Source organism: Oncorhynchus masou, chromosome 26, assembly GCF_036934945.1.
Source record: "Oncorhynchus masou masou isolate Uvic2021 chromosome 26, UVic_Omas_1.1, whole genome shotgun sequence".
Classification (NCBI taxonomy): Eukaryota; Metazoa; Chordata; class Actinopteri; order Salmoniformes; family Salmonidae; genus Oncorhynchus; species Oncorhynchus masou.
Window position 1 is genome coordinate 17119617 of NC_088237.1, and position 24841 is coordinate 17144457.

The window sequence follows — 24841 nt, forward strand, 5'->3', positions numbered from 1 at the left end:
CATGTATATGAGTAGACAACAACATGTATATGAGTAGACAACAACATGTATATGAGTAGACAACAACATGTATATGAGTAGACAACAACATGTATATGAGTAGACAACAACATGTATATGAGTAGACAACAACATGTATATGAGTAGACAACAACATGTATATGAGTAGACAACAACATGTATATGAGTAGACAACAACATGTATATGAGTAGACAACAACATGTATATGAGTAGACAACAACATGTATATGAGTAGACAACAACATGTATATGAGTAGACAACAGCATGTATATGAGTAGACAACAACATGTATATGAGTAGACAACAACATGTATATGAGTAGACAACAACATGTATATGAGTAGACAACATGTACAGTAGACAACAACATGTATATGAGTAGACAACAACATGTATATGAGTAGACAACAACATGTATATGAGTAGACAACAACATGTATATGAGTAGACAACAACATGTATATGAGTAGACAACAACATGTATATGAGTAGACAACAACATGTATATGAGTAGACAACAACATGTATATGAGTAGACAACAACATGTATATGAGTAGACAACAGACAACAACATGTATATGAGTAGACAACAACATGTATATGAGTAGACAACAGCATGTATATGAGTAGACAACAGTAGACAACAACATGTATATGAGTAGACAACAACATGTATATGAGTAGACAACAACATGTATATGAGTAGACAACAACATGTATATGAGTAGACAACATGTATATGAGTAGACAACAACATGTATATGAGTAGACAACAACATGTATATGAGTAGACAACAACATGTATATGAGTAGACAACAACATGTATATGAGTAGACAACAACATGTATATGAGTAGACAACAGCATGTATATGAGTAGACAACAACATGTATATGAGTAGACAACAACATGTATATGAGTAGACAACAACATGTATATGAGTAGACAACAGCATGTATATGAGTAGACAACAGCATGTATATGAGTAGACAACAACAGTAGACAACAACATGTATATGTAGACAACAACATGTATATGAGTAGACAACAACATGTATATGAGTAGACAACAGCATGTATATGAGTAGACAACAACATGTATATGAGTAGACAAACATGTATATGAGTAGTATATGAGTAGACAACAACATGTATATGAGTAGACAACAACATGTATATGAGTAGACAACAACATGTATATGAGTAGACAACAACATGTATATGAGTAGACAACAACAACAACAACATGTATATGAGTAGACAACAACATGTGAGTATGTATATGAGTAGACAACAGCATGTATATGAGTAGACAACAACATGTATATGAGTAGACAACAACATGTATATGAGTACATGTATATGAGTAGACAACAACATGTATATGAGTAGACAACAGCATGTATATGAGTAGACAACAACATGTATAGAGTAGACAACAACATGTATATGAGTAGACAACAACATGTATATGAGTAGACAACAACATGTATATGAGTAGACAACAACATGTATATGAGTAGACAACAACATGTATATGAGTAGACAACAACATGTATATGAGTAGACAACAACATGTATATGAGTAGACAACAACATGTATATGAGTAGACAACAGCATGTATATGAGTAGACAACACATGTATATGAGTAGACAACAGCATGTATATGAGTAGACAACAGCATGTATATGAGTAGACAACAACATGTATATGAGTAGACAACAACATGTATATGAGTAGACAACAACATGTATATGAGTAGACAACAACATGTATATGAGTAGACAACAGCATGTATATGAGTAGACAACAGCATGTATATGAGTAGACAACAACATGTATATGAGTAGACAACAGCATGTATATGAGTAGACAAACATGTATATGAGTAGCATGTATATGAGTAGACAACAGCATGTATATGAGTAGACAACAACATGTATATGAGTAGCATGTATATGAGTAGACAACAGCATGTATATGAGTAGACAACAGCATGTATATGAGTAGACAACAGCATGTATATGAGTAGACAACAGCATGTATATGAGTAGACAACAACATGTATATGAGTAGACAACAGCATGTATATGAGTAGACAACAGCATGTATATGAGTAGACAACAGCATGTATAGTAGACAAATGAGTAGACAACAGCATGTATATGAGTAGACAACAGCATGTATATGAGTAGACAACAACATGTATATGAGTAGACAACAGCATGTATATGAGTAGACAACATGTATATGAGTAGACAACAACATGTATATGAGTAGACAACAACATGTATATGAGTAGACAACAGCATGTATATGAGTAGACAACATGTATATGAGTAGACAACAACATGTATATGAGTAGACATGTATATGAGTAGACAACAACATGTATATGAGTAGACAACACATGTATATGAGTAGACAACAGCATGTATATGAGTAGACAACAACATGTATATGAGTAGACAACAACATGTATAGACAATGAGTAGACAGACAACAACATGTATATGAGTAGACAACAACATGTATATGAGTAGACAACAACATGTATATGAGTAGACAACAGCATGTATATGTATATGAGTAGACAACAACATGTATATGAGTAGACAACAACATGTATATGAGTAGACAACAACATGTATATGAGTAGACAACAACATGTATATGAGTAGACAACAGCATGTATATGAGTAGACAACAACATGTATATGAGTAGACAACAGCATGTATATGAGTAGACAACAACATGTATATGAGTAGACAACAACATGTATATGAGTAGACAACAGCATGTATATGAGTAGACAACAACATGTATATGAGTAGACAACAGCATGTATATGTAGACAACAGCATGTATATGAGTAGACAACAACATGTATATGAGTAGACAACAACATGTATATGAGTAGACATGTATAACAGCATGTATATGAGTAGACAACAGCATGTATATGAGTAGACAAACATGTATATGAGTAGACAACAACATGTATATGAGTAGACAACAGACAACAACATGTATATGAGTAGACAACAACATGTATATGAGTAGACAACAACATGTATATGAGTAGACAACAACATGTATATGAGTAGACAACAACATGTATATGAGTAGACAACAACATGTATATGAGTAGACAACAGCATGTATATGAGTAGACAACAACATGTATATGAGTAGACAACAGCATGTATATGAGTAGACAACAACATGTATATGAGTAGACAACAACATGTATATGAGTAGACAACAGCATGTATATGAGTAGACAACAGCATGTATATGAGTAGACAACAGCATGTATATGAGTAGACAACAGCATGTATATGAGTAGACAACAGCATGTATATGAGTAGACAACAACATGTATATGAGTAGACAACAGCATGTATATGAGTAGACAACAACATGTATATGAGTAGACAACAACATGTATATGAGTAGACAACAGCATGTATATGAGTAGACAACAGCATGTATATGAGTAGACAACAACATGTATATGAGTAGACAACAACATGTATATGAGTAGACAACACATGTATATGAGTAGACAACAACATGTATATGAGTAGACAACAGCATGTATATGAGTAGACAACAGCATGTATATGAGTAGACAACAACATGTATATGAGTAGACATGTATATGAGTAGACAACAGCATGTATATGAGTAGACAACAGCATGTATATGAGTAGACAACAGCATGTATATGAGTAGACAACAGCATGTATATGAGTAGACAACAGCATGTATATGAGTAGACAACAACATGTATATGAGTAGACAACAGCATGTATATGAGTAGACAACAGCATGTATATGAGTAGACAACAACATGTATATGAGTAGACAACAACATGTATATGAGTAGACAACAGCATGTATATGAGTAGACAACAACATGTATATAGTAGACAACAGCATGTATATGAGTAGACAACAGCATGTATATGAGTAGACAACAACATGTATATGAGTAGACAACAACATGTATATGAGTAGACAACAACAGTATATAGACAACAGCATGTATATGAGTAGACAACAGCATGTATATGAGTAGACAACAGCATGTATATGAGTAGACAACAGCATGTATATGAGTAGACAACAACATGTATATGAGTAGACAACAACATGTATATGAGTAGACAACAACATGTATATGAGTAGACAACAGCATGTATATGAGTAGACAACAGCATGTATATGAGTAGACAACAACATGTATATGAGTAGACAACATGTATATGAGTAGACAACAACATGTATATGAGTAGACAACAGCATGTATATGAGTAGACAACATGTATATGAGTAGACAACAACATGTATATGAGTAGACAACATGTATATGAGTAGACAACAGCATGTATATGAGTAGACAACAGCATGTATATGAGTAGACAACAACATGTATATGAGTAGACAACAACATGTATATGAGTAGACATGTATATGAGTAGAACAACATGTATATGATGTAGACAACAAGCATGTATATGAGTAGACAACAACATGTATATGAGTAGACAACAACATGTATATGAGTAGACAACAACATGTATATGAGTAGACAACAACATGTATATGAGTAGACAACAACATGTATATGAGTAGACAACAGCATGTATATGAGTAGACAACAGCATGTATATGAGTAGACAACAACATGTATATGAGTAGACAACAACATGTATATGAGTAGACAACAACATGTATATGAGTAGACAACAACAACAACATGTATATGAGTAGACAACAGCATGTATATGAGTAGACAACAACATGTATATGAGTAGACAACAACATGTATATGAGTAGACAACAACATGTATATGAGTAGACAACAACATGTATATGAGTAGACAACAACATGTATATGAGTAGACAACAACATGTATATGAGTAGACAACAACATGTATATGAGTAGACAACAACATGTATATGAGTAGACAACAGCATGTATATGAGTAGACAACAACATGTATATGAGTAGACAACAACATGTATATGAGTAGACAACAACATGTATATGAGTAGACAACAACATGTATATGAGTAGACAACAACATGTATATGAGTAGACAACAACATGTATATGAGTAGACAACAGCATGTATATGAGTAGACAACAACATGTATATGAGTAGACAACAACATGTATATGAGTAGACAACAACATGTATATGAGTAGACAACATGTATATGAGTAGACAACAACATGTATATGAGTAGACAGCATGTATATGAGTAGACAACATGTATATGAGTAGACAACAACATGTATATGAGTAGACAACAACATGTATATGAGTAGACAACAACATGTATATGAGTAGACATGTATATAGTATGTATAGTAGACAACAACATGTATATGAGTAGACAACAACATGTATATGAGTAGACAACATGTATATGAGTACATGTATATGAGTAGACAACAACATGTATATAGTAGACAACAACATGTATAGACAACAACATGTATATGAGTAGACAACAACATGTATATGAGTAGACAACAACATGTATATGAGTAGACAACAACATGTATATGAGTAGACAACAACATGTATATGAGTAGACAACAACATGTATATGAGTAGACAACAACATGTATATGAGTAGACAACAGCATGTATATGAGTAGACAACAACATGTATATGAGTAGACAACAACATGTATATGAGTAGACAACAACATGTATATGAGTAGACAACAACATGTATATGAGTAGACAACAGCATGTATATGAGTAGACAACAACATGTATATGAGTAGACAACAGCATGTATATGAGTAGACAACAACATGTATATGAGTAGACAACAACATGTATATGAGTAGACAACAACATGTATATGAGTAGACAACAACATGTATATGAGTAGACAACAGCATGTATATGAGTAGACAACAACATGTATATGAGTAGACAACAACATGTATATGAGTAGACAACAGCATGTATATGAGTAGACAACAACATGTATATGAGTAGACAACAGCATGTATATGAGTAGACAACAACATGTATATGAGTAGACAACAGCATGTATATGAGTAGACAACAACATGTATATGAGTAGACAACAACATGTATATGAGTAGACAACAACATGTATATGAGTAGACAACAACATGTATATGAGTAGACAACAACATGTATATGAGTAGACAACAACATGTATATGAGTAGACAACAACAACATGTATATGAGTAGACAACAACATGTATATAGACAACAACATGTATAGACAACAACATGTATATGAGTAGACAACAGCATGTATATGAGTAGACAACAACATGTATATGAGTAGACAACAGCATGTATATGAGTAGACAACAGCATGTATATGAGTAGACAACAACATGTATATGAGTAGACAACAACATGTATATGAGTAGACAACAGCATGTATATGAGTAGACAACAGCATGTATATGAGTAGACAACAACATGTATATGAGTAGACATGTATATGAGTAGACAACAGCATGTATATGAGTAGACAACAACATGTATATGAGTAGACAACAACATGTATATGAGTAGACAACAGCATGTATATGAGTAGACAACAACATGTATATGAGTAGACAACAACATGTATATGAGTAGACAACAACATGTATATAGTAGACATGTATATGAGTAGACAACAACATGTATATGAGTAGACAACAGCATGTATATGAGTAGACAACAGCACATGTATATGAGTACATGTATATGAGTAGACAACAGCATGTATATGAGTAGACAACAACATGTATATGAGTAGACAACACACATGTATATGAGTAGACAACAACATAGACAACAACATGTATATGAGTAGACAACAACATGTATATGAGTAGACAACAACATGTATATGAGTAGACAACAACATGTATATGAGTAGACAACAGCATGTATATGAGTAGACAACAACATGTATATGAGTAGACAACAGCATGTATATGAGTAGACAACATGTATATGAGTAGACAACAACATGTATATGAGTAGACATGTATACATGTATATGAGTGAGCATAGACAACACATGTATATGAGTAGACAACAACATGTATATGAGTAGACAACAACATGTATATGAGTAGACAACAACATGTATATGAGTAGACAACAACATGTATATGAGTAGACAACAACATGTATATGAGTAGACAACAACATGTATATGAGTAGACAACAACATGTATATGAGTAGACAACAACATGTATATGAGTAGACAACAACATGTATATGAGTAGACAACAACATGTATATGAGTAGACAACAACATGTATATGAGTAGACAACAGCATGTATATGAGTAGACAACAACATGTATATGAGTAGACAACAACATGTATATGAGTAGACAACAGCATGTATATGAGTAGACAACAGCATGTATATGAGTAGACAACAACATGTATATGAGTAGACAACAACATGTATATGAGTAGACAACAACATGTATATGAGTAGACAACAACATGTATATGAGTAGACAACAACATGTATATGAGTAGACAACAACATGTATATGAGTAGACAACAGCATGTATATGAGTAGACAACAGCATGTATATGAGTAGACAACAGCATGTATATGAGTAGACAACAACATGTATATGAGTAGACAACAGCAGACAGCTGGCGGATGCACACGTGTGGTTTATCGCATGGAAGTCTGCACTGTGACTGCGTCACACACACCTCCTGTCCAGACCGGTCGTCACGGCAACCACAGAAACGGGACATTCTGATCAGGCTGCTCCGGAAGAAGAGGAGACGGAAGATTTCAACGCTTGTTATTTCACGCTGTCAGACGGGCCTATCGGGACACGAGCGCCTCACTAACCAATTATTCTAGTGCCTTCTCTTTATTGGTCAAACTGGGTTTAGCCATCTGGTCCAATGAAAACTGTTCAGTGAAAACATAAACCCCCTAACCCCCTTAAACCATTCACCCAGGTGCCAAGCTCTGAATTTTTCTTCATGGTGTCTCGTTCCTGTGATGTTGTGTGTGCGTGTGTGTGTGTATGTTTGTGTGTGTGTATATTCATGGTACTGTATATACATTCAGACTGTATATACGACACATACCTCACATTTGACAAGGTGTCCTTCCCTCTTTCCTGGGTCCATAGGAGTGTTATATAAACGGGCGTAGTTCTCTCTGTGAGTTGGTCGTTGGGGCTCCATTGCTCTGTTCTACAGAGTGAGTCTGTCTGCTTTATGGAGCCTTGTCTCTCAGTAAGCCAAACAGCACTTATGTCCAACCTACTACGCCATATTTCTCTATTCACACACGCGCTCTGTCTGACACACACATGCATGCATTCATACACACCAACGGCTCACGTACACACTTTCTCTCTCTCACACACACCCACGCTGCTGTCACACACGGTGCAGGGTTGACCACCCCTGGAGGTGTCTAATGGTCGTTACTTTATCATCAGTCAGAAGCTGTCATGGCCTCATTAATTATGCTTAAGTAATGGCCCATATGCTAATACCATGTAGCTAATGAGTAAACCAGGTTACAGTTAGCCTACATACTAGACTAGAGTTACATACTGTACATGTTGATGAATTACTACCCCCAGAAACCTCACGGCACAGACAACAAAGCTCTATGTTAATGTAGAGTCCAAATGCCTTGTTATACTACACGTTGTTATCTGTAAAAGACAACAACAGAATCAAACAGGAAGCTAGACAAAGTAGGGTAGATGACACCTTGAGATAGACCACAGGTGTCTATGGAAGAGCTTGGACAGGCGGTTGCCAGAGCCGTCTCTCTTCCCCCCTGCAGGAGTTTAAGTCCAGCCTGTCAGTGTGTGTTAGTGGTCCACAGTTGTCAGGATCAGCTCTGTCTGGAATTGGTCATATCTTGACATTAGCATTGAGAAGTGATAGTATTGTATTGTAGCACTTTCCACCTCAACCACCATTCAGGAGTAACACTCAGCTTGTCAGCCCGAGTAGACGCCTCTCCTTCGGCGCCCACGCGGTTAGCCCCCGGTTCGGACGTGGCACAGTCGTGGTCCCCAGGTTTGACAACACCCTCTCTGGCTCCTCTCCTCCAGGTATGAGTGCTCTGCAGTTGCAGAACCTGGCCACTTTAGCAGCGGCGGCAGCGGCGTCCCAGAACTCAGCCGGCCCCAACGCAAACCCCCTGTCCTCCAACGCGGCCTCCCTCGGAGCACTGGCCAGCCCAGGTAACGCCGCTTCAGAGGGGGGTCAAACGCGGGGGACACCTGCCCTCCTGTCCTACCACCACCATCATTTTCACTGTCGTCAGCAATACCATCATCTTCATCATCATTGCTGATGATCGAACCATCTTCATCACCATCAGTAGTCATTGCCGTCGACTCCCACAAGATATCGCTCCATGGTGTCCGCCACCTCTGCGTTTTGTTATTGTGTTACTGTTACCACGGGGACCCCATGCCGTGTCCGTCCCGGCACCTGCCTGCGTGTCTGTGTCTGACAGCACTTCACCTCCTCACCGTGTCATGTGACATGTACACCCTACGGCCATATCATTCTGTGTCCCACGCGATGTGTGTAAAACATACTGAAGCTCAATGTCGTCTGTGTTCGGTTTCCACACTGAGAGTTGTCTGTGGGTGGGTGTGGTTGTTTGTGTGGGTTTGTTGTGCCTTTAAAGTGACTCTCGTCTCTTCGCTTCACAAGCCCTCTGAGACACAGGAACTTTAAGTGCAGTGGAAATGTTTCCGGGGGAGGGATGGTTGTTGGAACCTTTATGTGTCGTGTGTGATCTGCCTCTGGACATGGCCAAGGTCTGGCGACTAGAGAGACAGACAGCAGCAGTCTCTGGAGGAGATGGGTTCATCTAGGTCACATTGAGACACTTCTCTCTCCTTCTATTCCTCTTCTTCACTCCTGCTGTTCTCTCTTTCTGCTTTTATCTTATCCTGCTCTTTCTCTCTCTGCTTTTATCATATTCTGCTCTCTCTCGCTCTGCTTTTATCATATTCTGCTCTCTCTGCTGTTCTCTTATTCTGCTCTCTCTCTGCTGTTCTCTTATTCTGCTCTCTCTCTGCTGTTCTCTTATTCTGCTCTCTCTCTCTTTCTCGCTGCTTTTCTCTTATTCTGCTTTCTTTCTCTCTTTGCTTTTATCTTATTCTGCACTCTCTCTCTGCTTTTCTCTTATTCTTCTCTCTCTCTCTCACTCCCTCTCTCTCTGCTTTTCTCTTATTCTGCTCTTCATCTCTGCTTTTCTCTTATTCTGCTCTCTCTCTCTGCTTTTCTCTTATTCTGCTCTCTCTTTCTGCTTTATCTTATTCTGCTCTCTCTCTCTGCTTTCCTCTTATTCCACTCTCTCTCTCTTTTTCATCTTATTCTGCTTTGATCTTATTCTGCTCTCTCTTTCTGCTTTATCTTATTCTGCTCTCTCTCTCTGCTTTCCTCTTATTCCACTCTCTCTCTCTTTTTCATCTTATTCTGCTCTCTTTCTCTCTTTTTCTTATTCTGCTCTCTTTCTCTCTTTTTCTTATTCTGCTCTCTCTGCTTTTATTTTATTCCGCTCTCTCTGCTTTTCTCTTATTCTGCTCTTTCTCTCACTCTCTGCTTTTCTCTTCTTCTCTCTCTCTCTCTCTCTCTTTGCTTTTATCTTATTCTGCTCTTCTCTCTCTCTCTGCTTTTCTCTTATTCTGCTCTTCTCTCTCTCTCTGCTTTTCTCTTATTATTCTCTCTTTCTCTCTTTCTCTCTCTCCTTGCTTGTATCTTATTCTGCTCTCTCTTTCTGCTTTTATCTTATTCTGCCCTCTCTCTCCGCTTTTCTCTTATTCTTTCTCTCTCTCTCTCTCTCTCTCTCTCTCTCTCTCTCTCTCTCTCTCTGCTTTTCTCTTATTCTGCTCTCTCTCTGATTTTATCTTATTCTACTCTCTCTTTCTCTCTCTGCTTTTCTCTTATTCTGCTCTTTGTCTCACTCTCTGCGTTTCTCTTCTTCTCTCTCTCTCTCTCTCTGCTTTTCTCTTATTATTCTCTCTTTCTCTCCTTTTCTCTCTCCTTGCTTGTATCTTATTCTGCTCTCTCTTTCTGCTTTTATCTTATTCTGCCCTCTCTCTCCGCTTTTCTCTTATTTCTCTCTCTCTCTCTCTCTCTCTCTGCTTTTCTCTTATTCTGCTCTCTCTGCTTTCCTCTTATTTCGCTCTCTCTCTCTCTTTTTTATCTTATTCTGCTCTCTTTCTCTCTTTATTTTCTTATTCTGCTCTCTCTGCTTTTATTTTATTCTGCTCTCTCTCTCTTTCTCTGCTTTTCTCTTATTCTGCTCTCTCTTTCTCTCTCTCTCTCTCTCTCTCTCTCTGCTTTTCTCTTATTCTTCTCTCTCTGTCTGCTTTTCTCTTATTCTGCTCTTTCTCTCACTCTCTCTGCTTTTCTCTTCTGCTCTTTCTCTCTCTCTCTCTGCTTTTCTCTTATTCTGCTCTTTCTCTCTCTCTGCTTTTCTCTTATTATTCTCTATTTCTCTCTTTTTCTCTCTCCTTGCTTGTATCTTATTCTGCTCTCTCTTTCTGCTTTTATCTTATTCTGCTCTCTCTCTCTGCTTTCCTCTTATTCTGCTCTCTCTCTTTCTGTTTTTATCTTATTCTGCTCTCTCTCTCTCTGTGCTTTCCTCTTATTCTGCTCTCTCTCTTTCTGCTTTTATCTTATTCTGCTCTCTCTCTTTGCTTTTATCTTATTCTGCTCTCTCTCTCTGCTTTCCTCTTATTCTGCTCTCTCTCTCTCTCTCTTTTATCTTATGCTGGTCTCTCTCTCTCTCTTTGCTTCTATCTTATTCTATTTATTTTTCTTCCCTCCCTCTCTCTCTCTCTCTTTCACTCCATTTGTCGTCTCTCTCTCGTCCTCCCTGCCTTGCTCCTCCAGTTCCCTGGTTGCTGTCTTTTCTGGAGTAGCCAAGTAACAGAGCGTGAATAAGAGCTTTGTTTAGTGTCTCTCTCTCATGAACCCATCACCCTTTGCCTGTCCTGCTCCCTCCTTTCACCCATCTGCTTAGCATAGGTTTGAATGTGAATTCTGCTCTCTCGCTCGCTCTCATGTGTTCAGTGGTTACTAGAGCTACATTATTAGTGCATGCTCTGCTCAGTGCCACTGAAAGGTGACACTCTCCACCAATGACATTTTGACGGAATATTAGTATCAATTTGATGAAGACAGACAATTTACCATTGAGAGACTGTCTTGCTTTTCATTTGTACTAAGTCTATTTTAAGATATCCTCTTTTTCTGACGCAGTGTAAGTGTGACTGGACATGAGGGGTGTGTGGACATTATGTCCATTGGAAGATGGACCCTTTCTGGACAATCAAATAAACGTCTGAAAAAGACAATTGTTATTCACTCACATTGTACTTAGGTACTTAGGTACCATGTGGCACTTGTATGATCTTGTCACTCATGATCTGTTCTTTTATATTTGTGTGTGTCACAATCGTGTCTGTGTGTGTCTGTGTCTCTGTTCTAGGGCTAAATTAACCTTGTAAAAAAACAAAAACATGTAACATGTATGCCGAGATATATCTCTGTCATACTTCTATCATACTTAGGGATCCTAAGCAGGACTCTAGCGTAGGGTCTAGTTGGTCGTCTGGCGCTCTTGCCTGCCTGTCTGCCTGCTTTAGGTTTGGTCGTTACATGACCGCTTCACGAAGGAACAACCCAGTCCCTCACCTTTTCATCGCTACACACGCGTCCACAACTACTGTGTTCATCGTGCTCTGCATTCACATGTGTGAGGGATCTTTATATGTTACATGGCAGCTACACTCATTTCTAGGACTTTCGGTGTTGAATGAGGGCAGAGATATTTCCTGCCTGCCACTCTCCCCAGCTCCAGTTTGTCTGAGCAGGGAGGATGTTGTTGCTTATATCACTAAAACGTCCAATTGGATGCCTCCGCTTCTCTAACGCGCGTGCTTGTTGTCTTGTTCTTCCTTCCTCTTTCTCTCCCTCCCTCTCTTGCCCACTCCTTCCTCTCCCCCTGGTATCCTCTCTTCCCGACAGCGGGCACCGCAGCCAACTCCTCGGGCATGAACTCTCTGACCTCTCTGGGCACTCTGCAGGGCCTGGCTGGCGCCACCATGGGTCTGAACAACATTAATGCACTAGCAGGTAGCGTCAACAGTGAGTATTCACCGACCATCGGCCGCTCACCACTCATCTCACCACCACCGCCATCGCCATCACTCAGACACAGGGATACGCTGCTGTTGCAGAGGAACGTCATATCTAGAAACCACCTCCAGTCTGTGTTACAAACATGAATAAAAATACTGGTAATGATCTAAAGACGGTACTCTAAACACTATCAAATTCCACCCAAGTCCCGGATCCAAACATCTGTCACTGTGACCCTCAAACTATGCCCGTGGTTGCCATGTGGCGTCCCTCTGTGTCCGCTCCTTGAGAAATCACCTGTTCAGCCTGGCTTTATGCTCCAGGCTGCACCCCCCCTAACCCACCACATCCTCACAAAGACCACGGCTACCAATACATCCATCCATTTATTCATGAATCCATCCGCTTCCTGGTTGTGTCACACGGGGTGGTGCCTGTTGTAAGAGTGCTGCTGTTTGTGCTGTCACTTTGTCCGCGTGCTGGTGCCGCTTCACGTCTGTGCGGGGTCGTGTACGTGTCACCAGTGAATCTGCACCCTCGTGTGTAAGTAGAGGTACATTTTTTTCAACAACAAAAAAAACGAAAACACTTTTTTTAGTAGAGGTGAAGAGAAGAAAATATTCTGCAACTCTTGGAAGAATACAGAAGTGGCCTTAATCAGGTATAAGTCTACATGTATGAGATGAGCTGTGTCCCAGTAGTCGTACAGTAGCCAGTGAGTTTCTCTGATGGCCACACTTAAGTCTCTGTCCTGTCATGTCCTGCTACACCTCTGGGGGAAAGTCAAAGTGTGTCGCCTTAATCAGGGTTGTTATGACAGCAGAGATCCTGTAAAACCAGCCCATTCTCCACATATTCTCCCCTGACCTTTTCCTGCTTCTTCAACAGTTGCCATATCCGCTTTATAAATCCCCCCTCCGCTCAAACACGATGAGAATGCCAGTTTCACATTAATCTTCTCCTCCCCTTTCCCCCCCTTCTTTCATTGAAGCACATCTAGGCTTTAATTGAATCGTAAAGGTCAACGGTGCAATTATTCCTGAATAAATGAGTGACCTATAATTTCCAGCGCCATGGTCATCATTTACCTCTCTGTCAGATGGTGGCGGGCGGCGGGTCATTTGGGAATATCGATCCCCTCAGACTGTTGCCCTGCTAGGCAGTGAAGCCACACTAACAAGTGCAGCTGTCCTTTTTAACCTTGCTGCTCGTTGTTACCCTCTAAATGGCCAAATAAGAACGGGGGCATGCCGTTTGATGCCAGGGACGTGCCGTTTGATTGGTGTTTGACATTGTTGGTCTGGGGTCTGATTGGTCTAACAGTAGTGAGGTGATTTCTCCTCTGTGTGGGTGGTGAAAATGGCAGAGAGCGATAGATTGAGCCAATATTGAGATATTGGTTCTTGAGTACACTAGCAGGTTCTGAAGTGTGGATGTTAAACTCGTACATTAGGCCTTGAGTGTCTTGTGTGTGTGGGGTGGGGGGCTAGGGATGTTGTCATGGTGATATTTCAGCGACTGGCTGCTTATTTCTGCTGTGGTGTTCCTGTTTGCATGGGTCAGGCCAGGCTCTCCATTCACCTCTGTGTTATGTGTTTTAATGTCTATTACATGTAGGACAAGTGTATTATGTGTGTGTGAGAGATAAAATAAATATTTTGTGCATATATTTACATATCCTGTACAAAATGTATTGAAATGTGTTTTACAGTGTGTGTGTGTGTGTGTGCGTGTGTGTCAGTGTTATGTACTGTATGTTGAATGAATATGTGTGTGTGTGTTTACAGTGGGGAGAACAAGTATTTGATGCACTGCAGGTTTCCCTACTTACAAAGCATTTAGAGGTCTGTCATTTTTGTCATAACTCCACTTCAACTGTGAGAGACGGAATCTAAAACAAAAATCCAGAAAATCACATTGGATGATTTTTAAGTAATTCATTTGCATTTTATTGCATGACATAAGTATTTGATCACCTACCAACCAGTAAGAATTCCAGCTCTCACAGACCTGTTAGTTTTTCTTTAAGAATCCCTCCTGTTCTCCACTCATTACCTGTATTAACTGCACCTGTTTGAACTCGTTACCTGTATAAAAGACACCTGTCCACACACTCAATCAAACAGACTCCAACCTCTCCACAATGGCCAGAGATCTGTGTAAAGACATCAGGGATACAATTGTAGACCTGCACAAGGCTGGGATGGACTACAGGACAATAGGCAAGCAGCTTGGTGAGAAGGTAACAACTGTTGGCGCAATTATTAGAAAATGGAAGAAGTTCAAGATGACGGTCAATCACCCTCGGTCTGGGGCTCCATGCAAGATCTCACCTCGTGGGGCATCAATGATCATGAGGAAGGTGAGGGATCAGCCCAGAACTACACGGCAGGACCTGGTCAATGACCTGAAGAGAGCTGGGACCACAGTCTCAAAGAAAACCATTAGTAACACACTACGCCGTCATGGATTAAAATCCTGCAGCGCACGCAAGGTCCCCCTGCTCAAGCCAGCGCATGTCCAGGCCCGTCTGAAGTTTGCTAATGACCATCTGGATGATCCAGAGGAGGAATGGGAGAAGGTCATGTGGTCTGATGAGACAAAAATAGAGTTTTTTGGTCTAAACTCCACTCACCGTGTTTGGAGGAAGAAGAAGGATGAGTACAACCCCAAGAACACCATCCCAACCTTGAAGCATGGAGGTGGAAACATCATTCTTTGGGCATGCTTTTCTGCAAAGGGGACAGGACGACTGCACCGTATTGAGGGGGGAATGGAGGGGCCATGTATCGCGAGATCTTGGCCAACAACCTCCTTCCCTCAGTAAGAGCATTGAAGATGGGTCGTGGCTGGGTCTTCCAGCATGACAACGACCCGGAACACAGCCAGGGCAACTAAGGAGTGGCTCCGTAAGAAGCATCTCAAGGTCCTGGAGTGGCCTAGCCAGTCTCCAAAAATGAACCCAATAGAAAATCTTAGGAGGGAGCTGAAAGTCCGTATTGCCCAGCGACAGCCCCGAAACCTGAAGGATCTGGAGAAGGTCTGTATGGAGGAGTGGGCCAAACCCCTGCTGCAGTGTGTGCAAACCTGGTCAAGAACTACAGGAAACATATGATCTCTGTAATTGTACCAAATATTAAGTTCTGCTTTTATTGCATGACTTATGTCAAGGAAATTAATTCCTTAAAAATCATACAATGTGATTTTCTGGATTTTTGTTTTAGATTAGTCTCTCGCAGTTGAAGTGTACCTATGATAAAAAATTAGACCTCTACGTGCTTTGTAAGTAGGAAAACCTGCAAAATCGTCAGTGTATCAAATACTGTCCTCCCCACTGTATATGTATGTAGAGTGAATGTGTATGTTGAGTGTGTGTGTGTATTATGTGTGTAGTGTATGTATAATGAGTGTGCACTGTATGTATAATGAGTGTGCACTGTATGTATAATGAGTGTGCACTGTATGTATAATGAGTGTGCACTGTATGTATAATGAGTGTGTACTGTATGTATAATGAGTGTGTACTGTATGTGTAATGTGTGTAGTGTTTGTATAATGTGTGCAGTGTATGTATAATGAGTGTGTACTGTATGTATAATGAGTGTGTACTGCATGTATAATGTGTGTACTGTATGTATAATGAGTGTGTACTATATGTATAATGAGTGTGTACTGTATGTATAATGAGTGTGTACTGTATGTATAATGTGTGTACTGTATGTATAATGAGTGTGTACTGTATGTATAATGTGTGTACTGTATGTATAATGTGTGTACTGTATGTATAATGAGTGTGTACTGTATGTATAATGTGTGTACTGTATGTATAATATGTGTGTACTGTATGTATAATGTGTGTACTGTATGTATAATGTGTGTACTGTATGTATAATGAGTGTGTACTGTATGTATAATGTGTGTACTGTATGTATAATATGTGTGTACTGTATGTATAATGTGTGTACTGTTTGTATAATGTGTGTACTGTATGTATAATGAGTGTGTACTGTATGTATAATGAGTGTGTACTGTATGTATAATGAGTGTGTACTGTATGTATAATGAGTGTGTACTGTATGTATAATGAGTAAGTGCACTCTTCTTTTTGTACTGTTGGGTTTTATGTAAAGTTGCTCACATGCTCTCAGGTATGGCGGCCCTGAACGGAGGCCTGGGCGGCGCGGGGCTGACCAACGGCACGGCGGGCACCATGGACGCGCTCACACAGGCCTACTCAGGGATACAGCAGTATGCAGCCGCAGCCCTGCCCACCCTCTACAGCCAGTCCCTGCTGCAGCAGCAAGGTGCCGCCGGCAGCCAGAAAGAGGGTCAGTGGGCGTGGGGTGGAGCCAGGGGGCGGAGGGAAGGGACAGGGGGAGGGAAGAGACAGGAGGGTGGAGGGGGTTCTGGAGAGTTGAGGGGGAAGTGAAGGAATCAAGCGGTGGAGTGTTGGGAGAGAGGTTTGCACTCCCAGTACAGACAGAACCGACTGCAATAGTCGAACTGGCACAAGAAGCTTTCTAGTGAGATTACTAATGCAACAACGATACTAACCACGGGTAGCCAGAAACAGGTTGGGCACTGAGGGTAGAGGGGAGAGCATAGTGGGATAAAGACGTATGCATTAACTCTCTATATTCTCTTCACTCTGTATGTCTCTGGGTTTAACCCTTACCCGCTACTGTCCCATGTCTCTCTCCTGTTAGGGCCTGAAGGTGCCAACCTGTTCATCTACCACCTGCCCCAGGAGTTTGGGGACCAGGACATCCTGCAGATGTTCATGCCTTTTGGAAATGTGGTCTCTGCCAAAGTCTTCATTGACAAACAGACAAACCTGAGCAAGTGCTTCGGTACATCAGCACAAACGCACAAACACACACATACACCTGTGTATGAATTACATGTTGTATTCCTTTTCAATCATTTGAGTTTCTTCTACGTCTCCTACATCCTTTTGGGCACCCCCTCTCTCTCTAACTCGCTCTCCCTCTCTCTTCTCTTGTACCCGGTCCATTTCCTTCTCTGCCTCCCAGGCTTCGTCAGCTATGACAATCCCGTGTCGGCGCAGGCAGCCATCCAGGCCATGAATGGCTTCCAGATCGGCATGAAGAGGCTGAAGGTGCAGCTCAAGCGCTCCAAGAACGACAGCAAACCATACTGATCTTAGCACTAGGGCCTATCTGCTCCCATGTTACCACTGCTAGGGTAAGTCCCCATACGAGCCACGACCTCTACACAGGGACTGGGGGAGGGAAGTGGAGGGGGGGGGAGAGACAACATTTGACCACCAGAGGGAGACACTACTTTCTCCTTTATTTATTTTTATTTTTAGCTTTTTGTTCAGCAGTATTATTTATTATTACTATTATGATTTTTTTTTGTATTATCTTTCACATGAATGCTTCCATTACCACCTTTATTTTGTACCACTTAAAAAAAAAAGTAGCTATCATCGGTAGCTTTTTCAGTTGTAAAACATATTTAATTTTCTACGTGATTATTTATATACTGTTATCAGAAGAATTTCATTACTCGAAAAACAGAGTAAGAAAAAAACAAGCTATATGGTTTTGTTTGTTCTCTTTGTGAACCTGAGGCCTGATAAAATGTCGATATAAAGGGTTAATTTCTGACACACCACGCACTGATATGCACATGACCCTTGACCTCCTGGTGTTGGTTTCCGGGCCAACCGCCGCTGCTTCTCTGACCCCTGATATGCCTGCTGACAGACACCAGGGAACAAAGGGTTAAAAAAACAAAACTTAGTGGCCTCTCACCTGTTAGTCAGTCAACAACAGCATCCCATACAGTCCTCTATTTCATTATTATCATGACTCCAGTCATTTCTTTATGTGAAGAATGTTTATTTCACACTAAACAATGTTAGCAAACTACGATTTTCTGGGTCAGATCACATTGGTCTTTGTTGAAAGGGATATTGTGTAGAACATTTTTAAAGTAACATCCACAATCTGATGAAGGCTATAAGATTAAAAAAATGTATGGGTGGGAAGTTAACTGAAAATACTTGATGTTTCTTGAGAGATAAAAAAATAAATTCAAAGTAGCGAAAGCCACAGGCCTGTACATTTTATTTGTAAAAAAAGCAGTTCTATTTTTATACAAAATTCTTACTGCCTCAGAAAAAAAGGATTTTATTTATTGCCTATCGTTAAGTTATTGGAATCCTATAAAGAACCGAATCCGTTAGAATAGAACCTTGTCGAGTAGTCTTCTGAAATTCGGAACTGTAGAATTGTCTAGAACAGAGCCATGTTCACACCTCGCTCTGCCTCTGCTCCCTTCACTGTCATACACCTCTCTCTGTCTGTGCATCACAGCCGTCTGTGATCAGCTCTCTCTCTCTCCCCATCAGTATCGGTACTTCACCTGTCAAATTTCAACCTTTCCTTTCCTTGCGTTTCATTTTTTTGTTCACGTGTTTGTTTCGTTATGTTTCGTTCGTTTGTACTGTACAAAAACTTTTCAACAGTTTCTCCCAAATGACAATCCATCCTCCTTGCTCTCTAGGAGCATGTGGTACTGATGGATATAACTTTGGCTGCTCTGTGTATGAGTGTGTGATAATGTGTTTGTACAGTAAATGTGTGTCTGTTAGTATTAATCCAAATTGTAAATCATTTTTGTAAAAAAAAAAAAAAAACAGCGAGAGATATAAAATTGTGGTGTTGACCTGGTGGTTTACATCGTTGTTTTTTGTGTGTTGTTCCCCTGATTTTTAATGCTGTAGTAATATGGTGCCCTGGCTCTCTGTCCTGTGTGTAACTCTCTCCTCTCCCCTGTTTTCTTCCTATAGAACCCATCTCCATGCCTGTTAGCTCATCGTTTGCCTAGCATGTCTCTGTGGCGTGGCGTCCAAAACCCAAAAAATACAAAGTCTCATCGTCCCGTCATTGTTTTCTGATGTCTTTTCTGAGCTCACCTGATCATAACCTGGTCTCCGCCTACTGACCTTTTGAACTTAGCGTGACCTTTTTGGACTTTTTTGCATGTGACCTCATTTTGTTCTATTTTGGGGAGGTGGGGTAAATGGGGTACATTGTGCATGAAGGAGGGAGGGAGGGGGAGGGGGGGAGCGAATCAATGTGAAGAAGTATAGCATAATTCATACAAAAAGACTGAACTCTTACAGACAAAAACAAAACATTTCTTTTTAAAAACAGAACAACCCCGTGGCAAAATTATTTCCATTAGGTTTATTTAGTTATGTTTAGTTTCCTTCTTTTATGTTGGGTTTCATTTTTTGTTCCTTTTTTCATTTAAAGTAAACTTGAAAGTTCAGCACAGGGATTGGCATGCTGTCTTGTTTCTGGTTCCACTGGCAATATGAGGCCAGAAGCAGACACTGTCGGTGTCCATGAAAAATAGACTACTTCCAAACAGTTCTGAATAAAAACTGTCTGATCAATATTAGACTCTCTCAGAGCTCTGTAATTGTTTTTACATTTTTCAGGCAGTGTAAAGTTTTTTGATAAGGCCATTTTAAGTGGCTCTGTTTCTCATTAAAGTATATATAGAACCACTTTTTTCTAGAGTAGTTTAAGGTATTACAAAAATGTCAACAAAAAAAGACTTGCCCTGTTTGGGGGGAGAAATGCTACCTACGTGTTACTTTTTGCTGAACTGACTCACAGACAATCCGTGGTTTAAATGCACATGATAAAGAAATGACCTATATTTTCTACTGTTTAAATTATAGAGCGAAAAAAAAAAAAAAGAAAATGCCTGTAACCCGCGTTAACGTTGGTGCTTCTTGTGAGTTTAGTTTTGGTTTCATTACAAGTCTAACGGTCTTAAGTGTCTCATGTTTTAAAAGAGAAGACTAAAAAAAATCTGTTTACTTGAACAATAGACAAAGCCTTTCATATGAATACTATTATAATTGTTCATTTTGTCTTTTTTTTTAAGCAGTCCCAATTTGCAAAATTTCTTGTTGGGTAATTAGCTATATAAAATTCCTAAAAAAATATATATATGAATATATAAATATATATATATAACATGTCGGCTTGTGAAGCATCAATGTTAATATAATTTAATTTCTATCGTGGGAAACAATATTTAGATGTGTTTTGTTGTTCATTATAATGTCATTTTCTTTTCTTATAAAGAAAAAAAGACAAGATCGGTGGAGTTTAGTGCCAAAACCTGAAGGTACATCCTGTCTATAGCGCGTCAGTGTATTTCTTGTGAAATTATTTGATAACGTGGGTATTTTATTAAGTGTTTTGTATGGATCCCTCATATGTAAAAATATAGATTTAAAAAAGAGTTTGTTAACTTGCTATTCTGTGGTCTTGTTGCCTGAAACTGTTAATGTTTTGCTTTTTTTTTGTAAAGATGTAAAAAGTGCCCATGTGTCATATATATTATATATATATATATATATACACACACACACCCACTCGCACGTACACACACTCAAGCAGACCTCACAGTTGACTTTACTTTGTTGTTGTGTATGAGAGCCCCTGAGTGTGTACGCCTCTACAGGCCAGTTTCCATGTTCCTGCCCACCAGTCTTTACATTACTGTTCACACGCTCTCTCTATCAACACGTCACTCACACACACAGTTCTCACATGAGCCATTATACAGAGAATTCTGCAAAGCCTTATCACAAGCCTTTACATTAACACTCACATTCTCGCCAAACGCTCTCGCTTCATCCTTTCGCTTTGACAAATGTCAAACCTTATATTAAGCTTCATCTCTATCATTTGAACCTAAATCAAGGACAAGTGTTTAGTTGAAGTTGCAACAGACTGGGAAGGGGCATCATTATTTGCTGGTATGTATGTGTCACCTCAAACAACATGAATGCGTTGCTTTCATGAGGTAAGTGAAGGGCAAGACTTTCCCACACAAGCCTCAAACCCTCCCCAGACCCAGACAAAACAACATTGATAGTAGAGAATGATTTTCAGCTGTTTGGTTTTGTTGTTTCTTCAGTTGACAGTTTCTTATGGACATGTACCAGTATTGGTAATTACACCATTATTACAGAAATATGTTTGCCCTGTTGTAAATGTTGTGTAATGTAGTGTAACTGGCCTTAACAGTGTTGAGATGCCAAAGTATTACGTCATGATTCTCATAGTCAATCCGTTTACATGACACAATGCTGTCTGTCCGTCAGTCTCAGTATTCTGTAAAACTGCCCCGATTCCCTTCCCTGGAAACCTAGTTTACGGTCTGCAAAACGCAGCACTATTTTATACAAAAACTCACCAGTCGCCTTAACCAGGGAGTGTTGTATCGAAAGACTTGTCTAATCGGATCTAAAATCTGTATGTAAGTAGGTGGTGTTTGCCAAGTCTAAGTGTACTGTATTGTACTGTACCTCCAGCTTCTCCAACTCTGGGTAAGCGTGTCACCATTTTGTCCCACAACGCAGAGTAGAGAGGCAAAATGGCCACCTTCTTCTTTAAGTGTGGCTCTCAAACTGACAACCAAGGGAAAATAAGTTACTGTTATCTGTTCCATCGTCTTTTTACAGAATAACAAGGTTTATTTGAAATACCGAGCCAAATGGAGGAGGGTTTGTAAAGTGCAGACAGGGGAAATAAAATGAGATGAAAGGGTAGCGATCTTGTTCAGTTCTTAGACAGCAAAACAACTGTCTCGGCCAAGAGGCAGAGCCTTTACCATGTCAAATGACCAAGTCAATGCCAAACTTCAGTTGAGTCCATAGCATATCAAATTGACATTTCCTAAAGCAGTAAACATGAGTAATGCCATACAAACCGCTCTAACTACCTGCATAAAAGTAATCAGGATTGCCAATATGTCATACGACACATATATCAGTGTTAATAGATCATTTTGTCATTAACGTGCGCTGATCGTAGTCTACTTATAAGACAGCTGCCCTATTAGGCCTCAGACCCTTCAGGAATCCTCTCTATGAGGAACGTCTTTGCACTCTAAATACATTAGGTTACATAAACAGACAACAGAGTTACATCAACTCACGGTGCAGCATAACGGGTTGCAGGCGTAGAGGCTTTGGTTTCTCTGCTTGTTTTCGGTTCATCCCTTTGCCAACTACTTATACTTTGGGAGATGTGTGTGTTTTTACAGAACTTAAGCATCCCCCAATTCCCAAATCGCTCGCTCACACACACACACACACACACACACACACACACACACACACACACACACACACACACACACACACACACACACACACACACACCACGGGTTGGCACAGTGTAGTCTGATTGAAGTTGCAGTCTGTTAGATGTTTCTGAAAAAGCACAAGAGTGTCCTCCGCAGACAGACCGTTAGACAGGAATGTCTGTTGAGTGCCTCACATCTCAGGGGCTGTCATCACCGATGCTTGTTGTAATCTTTCAATCTTGTCACTGTTCCGTTCTCTGTTCTCTTTTTTTTTAGTTATTATTATCTAAAGTGCTATATCAAACAATGACATTTTAAAGGAAAAAAACAACTTGTAGTTTCTTTGCATTTTGGCTTATTATGTCTAGTTTTGGGGGGTAATGTTTGTTTTCTCTCTCTTTCTGTGCCGTAAAGAGCTTGTTGTCTGTAGATTAATATCATTTTGTTTGATTCTAAAGGATTTCAATAGTTTTAAGTATTGTCTTGAGAGAAGCCAAAGTCAATGCATTTCAGTGGATTCTGTAAGCGTATTGTATGTTTGTTTGACAACACTTCGAAATCTGTCATTGGATGGGATTGAAAAAGTACAAAAAATGCAGGCTTTCCTATTTCTACAAATGATTGTACTTATGCATTTTGTACCAGTGAAACTTTTTATACTGGAGATTAAAGGAAACAAAAAAAACTATTAGAAAACAAACCTGTCTGGCCTCATGATGTGGCCTGACCTTTGTTGACTGGTTCCCGAGTATGATTTATAGCTGGCATCAAGAACGTTGTCTTTTAATATACGATTTTCTAGAAGAACTTTGGCTTGGTTTCTTTAATTAATTAACTTACTTCAGTGTTGTTCTTTTCGCAAAGAGGAGTTAGGCGAGTGTTGATTTCTTTTTGGCTTATAAATAGTAATAGCCGTTTGTCTATACAAAAAAAAACCCGGTAAGTTTCATTTAACTTCTGTATTGTGACGTCTACATGATAAAACAATTAGGAATATAAATATTTAGTCACCTCCAGTGGATTAATGTATTAGTTTAATAAAAAAAGATGCTAATTAGAGTTTTTTGCTTTTAACTGTTTAGATTTTTCTGGTTTCTCTGTCCTCTGTGAACTAACTGTGTAGCTGCAGCAGTCAGAATTATTTTTGTAAACGTATGTTCTTGTGTGATGCAGTTACTTGCTTCTGTCTCCGATATTAAACCATTTTTCCTAATACTCGTCTCTGTGTGTGTGTTGTTGTTGTTGTTGTGTTCCAGTGGCTGTCTGATGTCGTAACGTTTCACACAACCCCACGTTTCACGTCCCTATCTCTCCTTTCTCTCTCGATCGCTCTTTTCCTCTCTGGTGTTTGTTCCTTGTTTTACACATAGTACAGTTGATTTCATCCCCAGGTGACAACTCACTATGGTGTCCTCAGTAAACATGGTACATATACATCAAGGTGTGTCTATGTATATTACTTTGTAGCCCAAGATGACGTG

General features: G+C 39.6%; 1 protein-coding gene across 18 annotated transcripts in view; it reads left to right on the top strand.

Moving 5' to 3' along the window:
* Positions 1-24573, top strand: part of LOC135514899 (CUGBP Elav-like family member 2) — a 226090-nt gene extending 201517 nt beyond the window's left edge. For 7 of the 18 annotated variants that reach the window (XM_064938589.1, XM_064938597.1, XM_064938594.1 and 4 more), the window contains 5 exons: positions 13098-13217; positions 17360-17539; positions 17918-18061; positions 18245-18416; positions 20032-24573. In XM_064938589.1, the coding sequence (XP_064794661.1) occupies positions 13098-13217; positions 17360-17539; positions 17918-18061; positions 18245-18372 (572 nt within the window). In that variant the 3' untranslated portion in view covers positions 18373-18416; positions 20032-24573. Of the gene's footprint in view, positions 1-9154; positions 10437-13097; positions 13218-17341; positions 17540-17917; positions 18062-18244; positions 18417-20031 lie in introns of those variants that run through there. The other 11 variants (XM_064938591.1, XM_064938601.1, XM_064938590.1 and 8 more) reach the window with 6 other exon arrangements.
* The last annotated feature ends 268 nt before the right edge of the window (positions 24574-24841 follow it).